This window comes from Opisthocomus hoazin, chromosome 4 (genome assembly GCF_030867145.1).
Source record: "Opisthocomus hoazin isolate bOpiHoa1 chromosome 4, bOpiHoa1.hap1, whole genome shotgun sequence".
NCBI classification, from domain to species: domain Eukaryota; kingdom Metazoa; phylum Chordata; class Aves; order Opisthocomiformes; family Opisthocomidae; genus Opisthocomus; species Opisthocomus hoazin.
The window spans coordinates 88,243,334-88,259,938 of record NC_134417.1 but is presented as its reverse complement, the minus strand read 5'-3'; the positions used below and the strand labels follow the sequence as shown (position 1 = coordinate 88,259,938).

At 41.2% G+C, this 16,605-nt stretch overlaps 1 protein-coding gene across 1 annotated transcript in view; it reads left to right on the top strand.

Annotated features, from left to right (window-relative positions):
* The window catches only part of SCN5A (sodium voltage-gated channel alpha subunit 5), a 227,032-nt gene that overhangs the window by 88,059 nt on the left and 122,368 nt on the right, over window positions 1-16,605 (top strand). The window contains exons 9-11 of the mRNA XM_075419829.1: window positions 9,245-9,386; window positions 10,974-11,171; window positions 15,096-15,278. Of these exons, the coding sequence (XP_075275944.1) occupies window positions 9,245-9,386; window positions 10,974-11,171; window positions 15,096-15,278 (523 nt within the window). The remainder of the gene's footprint in view (window positions 1-9,244; window positions 9,387-10,973; window positions 11,172-15,095; window positions 15,279-16,605) is intronic.

Below are 16,605 nucleotides of genomic sequence, written 5' to 3'. Positions count from 1 at the left end.
GGCTCAAAGTGAACCCAGGTGACGCGTGCTTGGTGTTTCACAACAAGAACATTCAGATCACTGTGTTAATGGAAAAATCCTCTGCTCTGAGATGTGTGTCAGAGATTGGTCAGACACCGGAAGCAGTGCTAACAACAAGGGTCTTTTAACAAAAAAAAATTTATGTATTTGCAGAATTATTCATGTTTCTAGATATGTTTCAGGGTTAGATTTGGTAGTTCTTTTGGATGTGGCCACACTGGTGCTTTTCTAAATTGGTTCTCTTTGCAGTTTCAGCTTCTTGTCTTTGATTTGATTAAAATAAGTAGAGAAAGCTCAGATAGATAGTCTGTTTTTCAAAGGGATTACAAATTCTATAAATTTGCTTTTTAATTTAATTCCCAGTGTAGTAGCTCATCCAATTTGAACACCTTGGTTTAGGCCTGAGTCCAATAAATATCCGGTACAACGATCAAACTGTCCTGGATCTTAGCTAGGAGCAGAAGCTGAAAGCTACTCTAGCCTTCAAGAAATCCACTCTTAGCATCAAGTGGACTATGCTTTGCAAGGGTTGTAGAAGAACAGGTGATAGCAAGTAGCACCATACACTGCCTATAATGAGGCATCATGGGCCTTTTGAAGGCATCTACCCTACTGTATTAAAGTGGCTCTTGAGGGGAAAAACTACCACATATCGACAGAGGAGTATATATTCTGATAGTGCCAAAGGGATGGCCTGTAGTTGGACACAATGTTTTAGCCTCTGCTCTGGGACCTACAGCAAGGACAAACCCTGGCACTCTGCCTGGCCCCAGGCAATGGGACATAGTCAACACCAGGCAAGAAGCAAGGGAGCCTCCAAGGGCACTGCTGTCAGGAGGAGATGCTGTCCTGGTTCCACATTCCAATGCAACAAGGCATCCCGCTCGAGCACATCAGCAGTGCCTCTACCAGGTGTTGCCCTGCTGCCATCATCAGAACGAATCTCCCAGTGAGTGGGCTGTGGGAATGATTTCAACTCAGGCCACACCAGCCTGCTTCGTGCCGCCCATCCAATTACAGCTTGCTCCTTCTCCATGACTATTAGCCATTCATTTTGATGAGATGACCAGTACTGCAGAGTCCCTTGCTTCCCCACAGAGTTAAGACTTACAGGGGCTGCAGCACTGTGGAATTATCTGTCCGTGAAAAAGCAAGATACATTTAAGCTCTAAAGCGTTTCCACTTTTATCCTGTTGTGATTTCACAGGGACATTTTTCTGCTGTGCTTAGACTGCTGTTTTTTCTTCCCCGTCTGCCTGAAGGTTTGGAAGAGCAACAGAAACAGCAAGGAAATTTGTCCATTAGGAGAAAGAGAAACAGACAAGACACTATCAATGTACAAAGTAAACAAGCAGAAAAAAAAGAGAAACTTATCTTTGTTCTTTTCAATTTTTCACTTGCAACTACAACAGTGAGCTGGCATTTCAGAAAAGTGTGCATGTTTCAAGTCAGTTGTGTCCCCCTCGGATCTCAAGGTCAGAGTGCTTTTCTTTTTTTTTCCTTTCACATGATATGTCCTGTATATTCCGCTTGTAGGCAGGAATAGTCTACAAGCTCATACCGACAATGAAAGCACATTTGCATTGTGTCTGTACTGATATTACCAAAAAGACTAGTGAACAGGAAGGAAAAGCAGCCAGTAAAGCTACTTCAGGATGCAACAAGAAATCACCTTTGGCAACAGCATCCTAGTAACTGTTGCTATAGAAACTTTAGCTACCTTTATCATCACTATGACCTTGATTTTTCTTAACAGGGTACATTAAAATAAAGTACAGCATGGGGCAAGATTCTGTATGATTTGGTAAATTCTGCTGTCACAGAGCTTATTGCATATAAGAGATGGAGGAAGGACCATGTGGTGTAACGTTCCTCAAAGTTTTTGAGTGAATTCTAACTCTTTCCAAAGTATCATCAGAAAAAAACTTTGTTTCTTTTTGTATTGTGGCATTTTACTAAGGTAATTAATACCAACACAAAAAATTGCATCAGATGCCTGTTTTCACAGTCACCATGAGTACCGAAAGCAACATTTTTATGGTAGGCTCTCCACACCATCGTACTGTCAGCATACTCATTACAGCATGTACAGCGAAGCAGCACTTTCATCTCTCTGAGCTGTAATAACATTCCTTTCCCTTTATGCATCCTCCACGTGGTGATCTGGTCTCTTGCAAAGGCTTATCACACCCCTCAAGGGTAGAGAAGAAAGATGCACCATACCGAGGAGCAGCGCTGCTATCAGATGCTTCCACCAACGCTACTTTGCACAGCCTAGCAATGCAGAGCCTGGAACAATGTCGATGTCTGCCAGAAGAACATGTCAAACAGCATGCTCTCCCACAGCTCTTAGTTCCCTGACTGCAAGCAAATACACCAGTAACACAATCCCAGCCGCGCTGGAATATGGGGAACTGCACCAAGAATAATGCACCTAATCGGTTCTTTTATTCTGCTGCTGGCAGTTAGGACCGCTGCAGCTCTGAGTTGCCTGAACTTAAATCTGTAGTAGTAGGAGGAGTAGTAGGAACAGTGGTAGTAGTTTTATTACTTGTTTTCTTAATATAAGAAGGCCCCAGATTGAGGCCATGTTGTGTTGGATGCTGGACAAGTAGACTGAGAAGATCCCTCTTGGCTTGGAGAGTTTGCGTCTCAAAGGTGCAAGTCCATGTATGAGCTGGGGTGAAGATGGTGCTCAGGTGTCTTAGTTCCGTATATGTACTCCTGGGGAGGGACAGGAAAGGGCAAGGTCAGAAGAAACAACCAGTTGCAGATGATCCTGGACTAGCCAACTTTGTCAGGCAGGCCATGGTCTGGCAATGTGTGTTTAACTTGCTGCATGAATGGGTCCGTCAGAGGGAATGGCCTCCTGGGGAGCCTTGGCATGTGTCCAGTGGTACAGGTGTGTTCGTAACGCTTGCCAAATTCAGTCTGATGGGGCACAGCTGGCTGAAGTGTAGGAAAGGCTGGAAAGGGTGGTGAAGTGAGGAAAAGGATACAGTTCCCAAATGTGACACTTCAAATGTCACCAAAGCAAGGGTGTTTTGGAAAGAATGAAGTGTGTTGTTTAAAGTACCAGAGCTAATAATGTAATTACACCCCAGAGTAGTAAGCAATATTAGTGAATTATTATGATTTATTATTATAAATTATAATGAACTAATGAATTATTACAAACCTTCAGGCTGTACAGTGTACCTTAAATGAATTTAACTAGATTCTGATGTAAATTGCATAGCCTTTTCCAAACACTCTGTGTTGGTTAAAGTGACACATGAATGAAGATGGTTTGCTCATGGTGAGAAAGCATCTCACTTGAGTATGAGAAAATACAGAAAGCAAGTATGGACATAACTTTATGCATTATACAGGCTTAGGGGCAACAATAACAGTCCCCGCTCCCAGGGATCAGTTGTGTATTTGGAAGATCATGTCTCTGGTTAAGCAGCAGCAATAGGGATTACATCCAAATCCACTCAATTCTTAAGGATGGGTAATATTACCTCTTAGTCAAAGCTGTAATAAACTCATCAGCCACACAATAGGACCAGGCTGACTATGGGCTGCAATCTTCATTAACCAGTAATCTATTGTTATGTTTGTGATAAATTATTGCCCTACATTTTGTTTGATGGATTAGGCAGAAGATCCGGTATCTGGCGGCTAGACTGAGGGAGAAGAAAAGAGAGTTTGCTTGCTTTGCTGCAGCAGGAAGTCTAAAAAAGCCACATTGCAGCAGAGGGAGTTCTTCTTGCTGCTTGCATGTGTTCATAGAGGCATCTGATGTCTCAGGCTGAAACCAGCGGGTTTCAATCTGCCTCAACCAGTAGCTAGTGGGGAGTCTGAAACCTCTTTTTGTGGATGCAAGTTTGTGGGTGCTCTGAGCCTGTGAGCACCTCTTTAACTTTGCTCCTCCAGTTTCAGCATCTGGTTGATGTTACTATTTATTCTGAGCTCTTCTCTTTATTTTTTTCTGTGAAGTTTGGTTGGATTTACTTGACCTTCCTTCCTTTCAGAGCATTGGCACCCCTTGCTTTAAAAAATGCCCTTCAAATTCTCTCTGGCCTTGTAGATGCCTGGAGTGAGAGCTGCTGGGGGCTCCTACTCAGACCTATCCAGTGTGCCTCTGCGAGTCAGAAGTTGGCTCTTTGATGGTAATTAATGGGGAATTGTAATTCAGACCCTCCAACCATGATTAGTCTTTAATATAATAAAACAAGAAAGAGTAGGAGGAATGAGAGTGACCTATGACTTTCAGGCAGGCTGAGGAACACCTGGCTTTGGCTGGGGTGCTTCTGCCTTTCAGCCCTTTTCTCCTACATGTCCAAATGTCTTTACAGCATCCATTTAGAAAAACAATATTGCCGTGTTTCAGAATGGGTAGTTTCATCTTGTCAGGTAGGAGCAAATGTTGCTTTAAGGAACTCTATCTTTCCCACCCCAGCCACTGCACAAACACTCACTTGACTGCTGGTCTTCTCACTCAAAGCCAAATGAAGTGAGAAAAGATGGGAAGTGCAGAGAAAAGCACTCAGGCCTATGGCCTAAAGGAGATCTAAGCCTCTCCTTTCTGATCTGAGGACAGCAGCACGAAGACGCAGGTCAAGGAGGACTCTACTATGCACTTTAACAACCCTTGGAGGCCATGGGTACCATCTGTCCTTTCAGCTCTTACTGCCAGGCTTTTAAATCCATCCGTCCTCATCAGGGTGGTTTCCATTCCTCTGAAATTAGCCAAGTGTTAAAGACGTCACCTATAAACATTTCAGCTTGATTTCTGCATTCTTGGGCTTCAGCTGTGCCCTAAGCAGAAACACTACGAAGCCCTTACTACAACACATTTTGTTTTTTTAAATTTTTGGTGTGTCTGTGGTATGCACTTTATCTCTCTTTATTGCTTCTTTCGTAAGCAATTTGCTGTAGCAAGACATAGCGTGGCTTTGCAAACCAAACCAAATGAAAGTGCAGCCTTTACCTTACAGATGTCATAGCTAACATGAGCAGCTGTTTGGTGCTAACTCCTGCTAACACATGGACAACCCTCTCTCTGTTTTCAGGGTCTGAATGTTACAATCCAGCACATGGTTGTTTTACAAATCTGCTTTTATTGCACAACCCTATTGGCCACTACAGCCTGGATCAGCAAGTTACTTGGCTTGCCTAGATTAAACTCTTGAGCCAAAGCATTTTGTAATTCTGCCCCTCAGCTACAACTCTCTGGCATTCCCAATCTGTGTTATTTAAAACAAAGCTGTTTCTTATGTTCTTTAATTTCCTGTACCAACGCTAGGTTACAATGGTGATTACAGCCTGATGGTTAGGTAGGTGGAGTGATGCTTTTAACTCTTCTGAATCAATGACACTAATTTTACTGTGATCAATTGAACAGCATCCTGTAGGCTCCTGTGAAGGATGTTGTATTTATGTAGCTTGTTGTTGTTGCCCATCCCTGTGCATCAGAGGAGAGTGCAATCATGTGAAATGCTTCCCCCAGGTAAAAGAAGCTTAAGGCTTTGTTAAAAATCCCGAAGGGGAAGGCTAAATAGTCTACATCAAAGATGCTTCAGCAAAATCTTAAGACTCCTTAAAGAAATCCTCAGAGGAAATGGTGTCTGTTGCTGAATAATATTCTCGTGTGACAGTCTTACTCCTAAATTTCTATAGAGTGTTTTTCTGTAAAGCATCATTTTGTTATCCTCTCAGTGTTTTTAACGCGTTCACATACCCCATGGGTTAGCGCTTCTGTTGGCTACAAAAGAGGGTGAGCAAGAATGAGTAGTTGAAAACTAGGATATTATGTCTCAAGTGTCTAGTCTCTGTAGAAAGTATGTGAGCTAACATTAACAGCATTTTTGAGCTGGAGTTCATGCTTTTCGTGCTGAAGACACCTCCTTTGAATGCTCTTACACCTATACATAATATTAGAGAACTTTGTACCCTCACCATGGAGTCAGACAGATCTTTTCACACCAGCAATCTTCTGCTGAGTGGAAAAGGTTTTAGAGACACATAAAGACAGAATGAAACATGAAAAAATACTACCTATTTTATAAACAGAAAATATTTGTCTGAGGTACTATTTCTCACTTTCACAGTCAGAGGAGTTGCATCTCCATGTCATGGGGTTTTCCAAGCAGTTGTGGTAAAGTGCTTTGAGAAGTTGCTGTAAAGTTCTTCTGCATCTAAACAGAGTTTTCCCAGGAAGCAACATTAGCAGCGAACAGAAGATTGACTTTGTAGCCTCTGATCTCATGGCGCCGAAGAGGTTCCTATGAAAATACACTGAAGTGCAGTGCTCCTAATGTCTCCTTTCTTTCAGACTCTTTTGTTCAAAATGGTGAAGGGATTAAGAGGAAAGTCTCTCTCTTTTGCTTTGAACACAATGGCAAAATTTCCATTTTGCCTAAGAATTTAGGCAACTTATTCTAGATGAAACCTAATTTCCCACTGACTGTCCTACCTGAGCTTAATTTCCCCAATAAGTTACCACCATCAAGTTTCTTACAGCTGTATTTGGACTTTTTAGCCATTAATAATAATGTTAAAATAGGAGCAATGAGACCAGCTCCATAGAGCCACTTGGGACTGGTCTTTTGTGGAAAACTAAGGGAAGTTTATCCACCTCTGGACATGGTCACTTAGTTTCCAGCCAAGCACAATGTGTCCATGCAGTCATTTTCTCATGGTAAAAGGAAAGAGCCTTACAAATATTTTCGTGTCCTCTCGTGGTGTCTTAGCTCAAGCAAGTGGAAAGGGTTTCCTTCCCAGGAACCCAGAGGAACCATTTCTCAGAGCTCTTGAACAGTGTCAGCAGCATGTCACAGGCACTGAAGGCTGTCTGTAGCAGCAGATCATAGGCAGAAATCTCATGTCCCTATGGCAGAGAGTGACAGCAGATGCTGCCTTTGGGAGAGAGGAGATGTAGTGAAAAGGCTGCCGCAAAAAAAGGACATGGATATACAAGAGAGATTCAGTGTGCATCTGCATATTTTAGGGGGGAAAATGCTAAGATTTCTGCATTTTATTCTCCTATCTCAGTAATGTTACTGTAATTTTTATTAAAATGTGGCTCTTACCAGGAAACAATAAATAGTCAAAGTAGGAAAGGTCTAGAAGAAGGCATTTGTAGGCTGGCAGGAAAAAGAATTAGAAGAGTCTCTTTTTCTTTCTTTGTGAGATATAGTTACTATTATCTAAATTCTCAACTGATATAAACTAACTTGATAAGGTGACAGAATCACGTATTATATTCTCTCTTGTGTGTTACATTTAATTCATTAAATGTCAACTGTTCTGTTTCATTTTTTATTTTTTGTGAAGACTACTGCAAACAAAGATATGCACACATTTTGCAATGTTTCAGCACTCTATTTTTCTATGTTTGAAGTAGACTTACTTTAAAATTTGTGCTTAACTAATGATATTAAATTAAGCTTCTTAAAGTGTTGTTGAATGTCTAAAGTTGGTGGCTGACACCGTAGATTTGTAGAACTTCAAAACCTATAACAATGTATTCTCAGGTGGACATGCCATACAGAGTTGCTACCCTGTGCTTTAGAGACTTGATTTATATGAGTTTAATACTGATATTAAAAAAAAAATCCTTGATTTTCATACTGACACATACTCTACTTTCTCAAGAGTCAATTTCTTTTTTGGGTGGCATTTTGAAAATTACTTTTTATATTACTGCTTTGCGTTTCCATTTGGAGAAATATTCTGCTTTGGTAAAAAATAGCAGCGATTGAAACACTCTATGGGGTATTGCTGGGAGGAAAAAAGTTAAAAGCTGTACACATTGGGCACACGCTACATGAGATGTGTCTAAAATGGCTGGATATTACAATAATCATCTGAAGGCAGTTCAGGAAACCTTGATTCCTGCATATGACAGGCAGAACATCAAGCTCACCATCTGCCAGGGCAGAGATTATTGCTCCATTATCAAAACACTGCCTGGAAGCTGGTCTCTCTCAATGTCTCTGATCTCTGACAAAGTGCTTTCACAATCCCTCTTGGTCCAACCATCCCTTAGTTGTGTCTGCTAGACTTTGCACCAAATCATACCAGGTTCATCTCTATCTGAAGTGTAAGCAGAACAGGGAGAGCTGGCATTACTGCAAGTTCTGCTGAGATCTGCTTCTCCAGATAGATAGACGTTTCCCACCTAACAAATTCCCAAATACTGTAGGGCTCCACGACATTGGCAACATCCTTGGTCTGATGTTCTCTTCCTATCATACACACAGCTGTAAGCCTTGTATATTGCTCTATGTCTTCAGTGTCTGATGGGGCATATTTCATGTTTGGAGAGCAGCTTGTGATATGCAAGAGGTGCAGGGTCTTTTGACTAACCCTATTTCACTGTTCTGGGAGAGAGGGTGGCTCCTTGACCCAGGATCTCTTCTATCTTGTGTTTCACTTCATGATGCAATTCAGTACTTACACAGTATCCCTGAGAGCATTCTTCTGAGAGCATTCTTCTTCTCTTCTGGCATATGGGGCTAGAAAATTACTTGTAAAATGTCTCACAGTTTAATGAGAGCCAGTGAAATTCATGCTATCTGCATGCCATTTAATACATGAATCTGCAAGACACACGAGGAAAATGTTTTCCTGACAGAAACAAAAAAAATGTCATGACCCCGGACTACAGTGGTGAGTGGAAAAAAGGGCTGGGTTTCTTAGATTAAAGATATAGTCCTTGCAGAGGGTGACTGCAAGGTCAGGCATAGCAAGCAATGAGGAAGGTGCTCAGATGGCACACACTGATGTCATCCCACCAGTGTCAGACTGTGTAATTAGAAAAGCAGGTTCACCGTCACAGTATTACCCACAACTGTAACAGGAGACACCCAGTTTATGATTCTTATTTAGGAATAAGTACCAAGAGAAATCACATTTAAGCACTAAAGTCCTGCTTAGGCATCTAGCTCCGGTCTGTTCCAAACATCTGAATACTAGGTGTTCATTTGCCATTTAAGCTCAAGCTACAATTACCATTTTACAGTTTATCCTTTCAAAGGAAAAAGGAGATTGCAAAGGTCTTCGGTACTGTGAAGTTAGCATCCATTGTTTCCTGTGTTTTCACCCAGTGAAGGTATTTACCACCGAGGTTCTGCACTCTTAACCAAGAGCACTCAATATGTTCCCTCGGAAATCACTTTCTCCATGCTGAGGCCATCTATGATGCATTTCATGTACTGTCTTTCATGTTTTGCAGCACGTGTCCTGAGGGATACATATGTCTGAAGGCTGGGGAAAATCCTGACCATGGTTACACAAGCTTTGATACTTTTGGCTGGGCCTTTCTCTCTTTATTCCGTCTTATGACTCAAGATTGTTGGGAACGTCTTTATCAACAGGTATGGGGTTGTTTTATTACTGTTAAAAAATATAAAATAAACACATGATCTTGTTACAGTTGTATATCCAATAATTAAAGACAAGAAAGAATTGCTGATTATTAGGTAAACTGTTCTCTGTGTGTTGTGGACAGAAACCATCAAATGTTACAACTAATTCCTTCTCTCAGGAGTGACGATAGGAGAAGACATTAGGCTGAGCATTTGGGGAATGGGGGGAAGATTGGTACTGAAAGAAAGACACTTTGAATGGGTATTTTAACTGAATCTGAATGAGGTTCACCACTTCATAAAGATCCCCATGTCACCCACCACTTGATTTTTTTTGGCAGCTGGTGTAACATGAACTTATCTTTTGAGCCCAGCTCAAAAAAGGACTGGAAAAGCACCTGTGTACTTGGCATATCTGCTTTCTCAAGGCATGATAACGGACACAGATTCAACAGATGGCGAGATTACCTGGTAGCTTTCAGCTCTCCCTGCTGCAAACTTTTTGTCACAGACAACTTGCAGTCAGCTTACAGTCATGTGTGCAAGGTGGTCTGCTAGTAAATGTTCATTTTAGCGTGTATTTCCTGAAGTATATGCAAACTCTGAAGAACTGCATGTGAGAGTTCGCTACTCTGTCAATGAAGCTGCTGGAGATTTACTTGTGCGTCTCAAATTGCCAAAACTGAAGCATACTTGTAAGGAAATCAAGGGCATTAGAGCTGACAGATACTACTCTGAAGGTACTGAGGCAGACATCTTTAACGGTACTGGGGATTTCAGCCAGTTATACAATTTCATTTCAGGAAAATGTACAGTATTTAAATTGAAGATTCTTTCAACAACTGTATTTACTTACTTGGCACAGAGCTGCATGTTCAACTCTGGAAGGCTGAAATCATCATGGCAAATAAGGGTGAACATCACTCGCTTTTATTATATGACCTTATAATATTGCACCGTGGTTTCTATCACTAGCATCAAGTCAATGAGCATGGGACATATCTGTAATATAAGCTCAGCCTATTACCTTAAACTCCAGTCATGCCTAAAAATCTGGTGGAGAACCAGGCAATACAATGGCACCCAAGGTTTGGCGCTTCTTATCCTGAGGCAGATGTCTCAGTAACATTCAGATTAATTGCTCCCTATAAGTATCCTTTTCTCCCCACTAACTGCGAAAGACCTAGACTGTAGATATCTGAAAGGATACAAAAAAAAAAAAGTGGTTTGTCCAACACTTGGACGAAAATAGATTGAGCTATGTGGGGGAAGATTTCACTGCAGCTGATTAGAAGATTGTCTATTCTCAAAGAAAACCAGCAGAAATAATTGGTAAAAGGAAAGCGTTCTTTCTTTTAAACATGAATTCTACTGCAAGGCACAGAATTTTTGAAGGAGATATAAAAATTTATTAGTGAGAAGGTTATTTCCTTGCATGTGGTTGTTGTTTGTCATCAAAAGGATGCTGTTTGGGCTAGTAACAAAGGCTGAATTCAATTATATTGTAAATCTAAGTTTTAAAAAAAAATATTTTTTTGTTGTTCTTTTAAAAACCACTGTAAACTGGTGTTAGTGATTTTGCTTTCATGCTTACAGACTCTTAGATCTGCTGGGAAGATCTACATGCTTTTTTTCATGCTGGTCATCTTTCTGGGCTCATTTTATCTGGTCAACCTGATTCTGGCTGTTGTGGCCATGGCATATGAAGAGCAGAACCAAGCCACTATTGCTGAAACAGAGGAGAAGGAAAGAAAGTTTCGGGAAGCCATGGAGATGTTAAAGAAAGAGCAGGAGGTCAGTAAACTACGTGACATGATTAACTGGGAGTAACTTGAACAGATGGTACCTTGAGATTCACATGCTCTTTCTTTTACTTCTATGCGTAACCAAAGAAAGTGTTTGACTGAAAGCAGCTTAATGTTTATTGTCTTGGACAGAGTTATTACTACCTTTTCTACAAGAAAAAGGATGGCTCTTCCTGCTAGGTTCGGGGCCATTTAGGGTTTACATGTCCAGAGTTGTATTGGTTTAACTGTACCACTCATGCCAGCAGAGGAATTTATATTGGCTGGCATATAAGACATTTTGATGATGGTATAACTACATCTGCCTTTGAGCACAGAACAGCTATTTTGGCAGCTCAGCCATAGCCCCAGCTGAACCTCATTCCACCATCACTTTAGCTCATGTGCATTTCCTCAGTGTCTCATTCCAATTGCCATGAATATCCAACTGTCTGATAATGAAGATGAAGGTGTAGGATAACTTCTCTGAAGCACATGAGACTTCATTCCTGAAAAGTAAACAGGCGGATCTTGAGCTTAAGCTTTGCAAATTATGCAAAGAATATGGATTTAATGTTATGTCATAACCTTAAACAAAACAGAGAGACAAAATGTGGAGGGAGCCATATTGCCTTAATAGCACTAGTTAATTTGCCTGTGGTTTGTGTGGGGTAGAAAACCTTTATTAAACAGCCAAAGAGAACATTTTAGGTGCTGTGAACAAGAAGACAATAAGAAAATTAGTCTGAAATAACACGTAGCACTATAGTTGAGAGAAATAAATCCTTGATACACAATATAAACTAATATACATAATTTTCTTTTGGGTACATACAGCTTCAGGGCCTAATCCAAAACCCATTTAAATCCTTGGAAAGAAAACAGAAAATGCAATTCACCCTTGACAAAGTGCTAGTAGAGGCTTATACATCATTTAAGTCCTTTTAAAGATCCTCTTTGATGGTTTAAGTAATAGGTAAATGCAATTTAGTCCATATACAGTCACTTTGAACACAGTAACTTTCTGCTGTAACCTAAGGGAGCAAACTGAGCTACAACTTGTACCTATTTTATATAAATTTTAATGTGTTTTGACTCCAGCTGAGCACTTCCTAATAGCAGTCAACGTCGGTAGCCCCAGCTATAATTAAAGATATTTAAGAATTTCCTTTTGAAGGCTTTGATTTCAGTTAAGCCTGTATCTACAAAAAAAAGGAACAGTAAGTCGTGATAGTCAGAATGTGTCAAAATGAAAGTTGCTAGTGAAAACCTAAATTGTTCCCATTTATCTATATGCTTTGTAATATAGTCTTTTCTTCAGCTGACCACGTTTCGTTTTTCCTGTGCCCTGCTCAGTACAAAGGGTGGATGGTGCATCACTCCAGAGCAGCTCTTTGCTTTCTTATGATTTGTTCTGTAGCCTTAGGCCAGCTCGAGCAGACCTCCTGACTCAGGAATTCTAAGCCTGCTTCAAAGACAAAATGACTAACATCCTCAGAGGTTTTTCAGTGCCTCTTGTCACTGCTCAGGTTTTGTGTGCTTCAAAAAACACTCATCTGTATTTGCAATAGTCCTGGAGAATTATCCCAATTTTATGGAAAGGAAAATAAACAGTAGAGCAGTTGGGGTCTATCATGTTAATTAGTGAAGCTCAGTAATTCTGCAAATTAGCTCCCAATATCTCATGTTAGACATCTGGAAGAAAAGGGTCAGGAAACTGAATTTAATGGTCTGCTACACCACTCAGCTTTCAGATGTCCTCCTCAGGTGTCTCACCCCAATCAGAGCTACTCAGTTTTAATCCTGCTCTCCAAGCCTTTACCAAGTTCTTGGTTTAGACTTTCTCACCACACCGCTAAGTTCTTGCCTTCAGGCACAAGTCCTAGAGATAGGACTTGAGATAGGATAGTTTAGAGCTAGGACTGTGTAATCCCTGTGTCAGGGCTTGTGTGAGCTAAGATTTTCTCCCACCCTTCAGCCACCACCCATCCTTGCCAGATGTGCCTGCTCCCAGACTCCTTCCATGGCCTGGGAGTTATCATGGTAGGTTATGGCCTGCAATGCCTGAGGGGCAGGATACGGTCCAGCCATGGGAACCCAACCAGAAAGGGTAGATGGACAGGACATGGGGACGTCATCCATACCCTGAGAAACAATCTGGCCTGAATGCTTTTTCAACAGCTGAGAAGGGTACGCAGGGCAGAAGCATTTCAACCCAAGCAATAGGTAAGAAAATGCTAAGAAACTGAAAATTAGCTAATTTTGCAGTAAGAGTACTGCACACTTAGTAGCACAACCTGCAAGATTTTCTAGAGCAATAAAATATGACGGCAATCAGAAAGGAAAAACACAACTCTTTAGACCAGCTTTTGCACTGTGCAGTGTAAAGAGAGCACGAATATCATTGACAGGCCTGCTTGGGGACTATCAGTCAATTTCCACAATTGGTCTAACACATTCCTAAACCTGAACTTAACACCAAAAGACTTGCTGAATCTTTATGAAGAGAAAGCACTTCAGCATAGCAATTAAATCAATTGAATCAGGAAAAAAAAAAAACAAACCAGCCTAGACCGGTGTCTGAGCCCTCCTCCTTCTCTGCCCTAAGCAGCTTGCTCATGAAAGATATTTCCCACAGGAATTAAGTTTTGTTGTGTTCTCAGCTTGGTAGAGCTACCGCTACTCCTTGAAATACATGATTGATTCTTTACACGACTGTTAAGTGCCTTCCCTTTCCTTGGACTGATGCCTGTGGGAGGAAGGGAGTATTTTGCTGCGGAGAGCTGATTGCCTGTCTGATTCTGGCGGCTTACAGGCAATAGCACTGAGGATTCATCCGTTTCTCCCCTGCTTGGGAACCTGAGACGTGGGATGTGGTTTTTGGGTTTTTTTTTTAATTCACTCGCTTTATGTATTTTGGCTGAGGGCTCTGCAAATGGGCTTGTCTCCAGGCCACCGATGTGGCTACCACTGAGACACCAGCACCTCCAAATCTGACCTCGTGCTTTGTGCTCAGAGCCCCCTCGCTCCTCCCGCCTGCACCAGAGACGGGGACCCAGCGCGCTGGCGTGGGCTGCGGCTTCCTCCCTGCACCTATCGATTCTTCCTCCTCGCTGCTCATGCGCTTCCAAGGCTGTGGCTTTGTGTGCTCAGGCTTTTGCGTTTGCCTTCTGCCGGGTTTCTGGCAGCTGGTCCGTTATCAGGCAGTTCCTGTAGCGATCCCACCAGATAGCCAGCGCAGCACTGGAGCGCGCGGCGAAGCAAAGTCCACCTTATCTCCAGTTATGAGCACGGTTTTCTCTTTGTATCTCTGATCATAGGTGCCTGTGCTGCGGCTTGGGATAAGCGTTTACAAAAACGTGCCAGCTGAATCGCCCGCTGTTCCCAGCATCCCTCTGTGACAGGGGAGGGAAAATCCTGGCAGCCAGCTTGGCTCCGCTCCTGTCCAGCCCTCCCCGTTCAGGAGGCTGAAGTCCAGGGGCGCCTTAGTCTGAGGTTCCCCAGCTTGAGAATTTTTTTGACTGGCACCAGAAGTGTTTCTTAAGAGAGTGTATGCACATAGGCTGTTCCTCTTGTGAAATTTTGGAGGATCTTGTTGGTGAGCGCTACGTAAATCACATTATTTTATGCAGCCATTCCTAATGCTCTGTCATAGGATCTGGGTGGCCAACCTGCATGTGTGCGTTTGTACTAGGAACCTGTTTTGCTTGTTGTTTATCTTCCAGTGGCTAAATGTAGTGGTTAGAAATAGGTTAAGACCTTTTCCAACCACATGAGATAGTTTTATGATTAATGGCCACGTGAAGTTTTTAATTTATCTCTTATACAACCTTAAAACTTAGAAAGAAAAATAATTGCTGAGCAGAGTAATTATTAGTTCTCACTGAGATCTTTAAATAATAAATTTTACACCTTCTACCTTCTTCTATTTTAGGCACTAGCTGCTAAAGGAATTGATTCAATGTCACTTAGCTCATTGGAAATGTCACCTTTAGCATCCAAAAATGCCAAGGAAAGAAGAAATAGGCGAAAGAAAAAGAAATCTTTGGGAGCAGAGGAGTATGGGGAAGACCAAAGGAATCCCAAGTGTGACTACGATGATAGTCAGAGGAGAATGGTAAGCCATGGTCTGAAACTTCACTTCTTTCACACTGCACTTTGCTGGGTAGGCCAGGCTCTGAATAGGCAACTGAAGCTGAAACTTTCAGCTGTAAAGAAGAATCAAATATGTAATATCATGACTGACTTGTAGACAGTGTTAGAACAGTGGAAGGAAACATTACCACTTTATTTTCAAATTGAATAGAAAATGCCCATTAAACATTCTTACGAACCTATTTTGTTTCAATTTTTTTGAGCTTTTGTTTTTTTTTTTTATGCTTCAATATTACCCACAGTCTGGTTTATTTTCTTATTTTAATTTCATTCATCTGATTATATCTATCCTACCCCTACTAGAGATAAAAAAACTCTTAGAAGAAACCCGCAAATCTTAAAAAAAAGAGAGGAGGAGAAAAGCAGAAAATTTATATCTGAGGGCTTTTTAAATGCTACACAAAGACATTATTAACAGTTTTATATTTCTTTGCTAGTTGTCTTCAAGTCAAAAGTTTGTGGCACTTGTTTCTACTTTCTATTGCAGGGGAAAAAAACAGAGTGAGGCTGTTGTTAAATAGGGTTTTATATAAATGTTACTGACATCCATGAATATGAATTTGCACATGCTGTATGTATCAAATGATTGTAAATATCTGCAGATAATATGTCTTTACTTAACTGAGGGCAAAGTTTAAATCGGTTCTTTTTTTTTTTGAATAGGCATGTAATGGGCTAAGTCTTTTTATATTTTGTTGTCAGTGAATTTAGGGGTATTTGGCAGCCATAAAGAGCTCATAGAAAACATGTAAGTGATGTAAGTAAATGTGACCAATTACAGACTCCTCAGCTCACAAAATTTACGCAGAGCTGTACTTCTGTAAATGACATGCATTTTTTAATCTAATAGCTTTTACTGTTTTCTGATTGACTGAGTGGGTTGCATTACAAATTACACCTTTGTTAAAGCCAGAATTGCTCTTTAGCTTCATTCTGGATGGCTTTCAAGACACCACGTACCAGAATGACCGTGGATTGGAGCTGTGCATTGCCAGTTTGTTTCTTTGATTAATATTCCTTGTTTTCACTTTTTGCCCCTGGATGTCATATGCATGAGAAACATGGGAGACACATTTCAAAGCTTATAGTAAATCTTCTCTGCAAGGCTGTGTCTGGCATGGTTGGAGGGAGTAAGGCTGAGTCATCATTCAGATGCAATCTGAGCAGCTGGAAGTGTGTTGCCATCAGAAATCAGACTCAATGACTGTGCCATGGAAATCCAGGCATGGATTTTTGACCAGCTAAAACCTGGTACCAATCCATATGGGTTGGTTTAAGTTAGAAGGGGC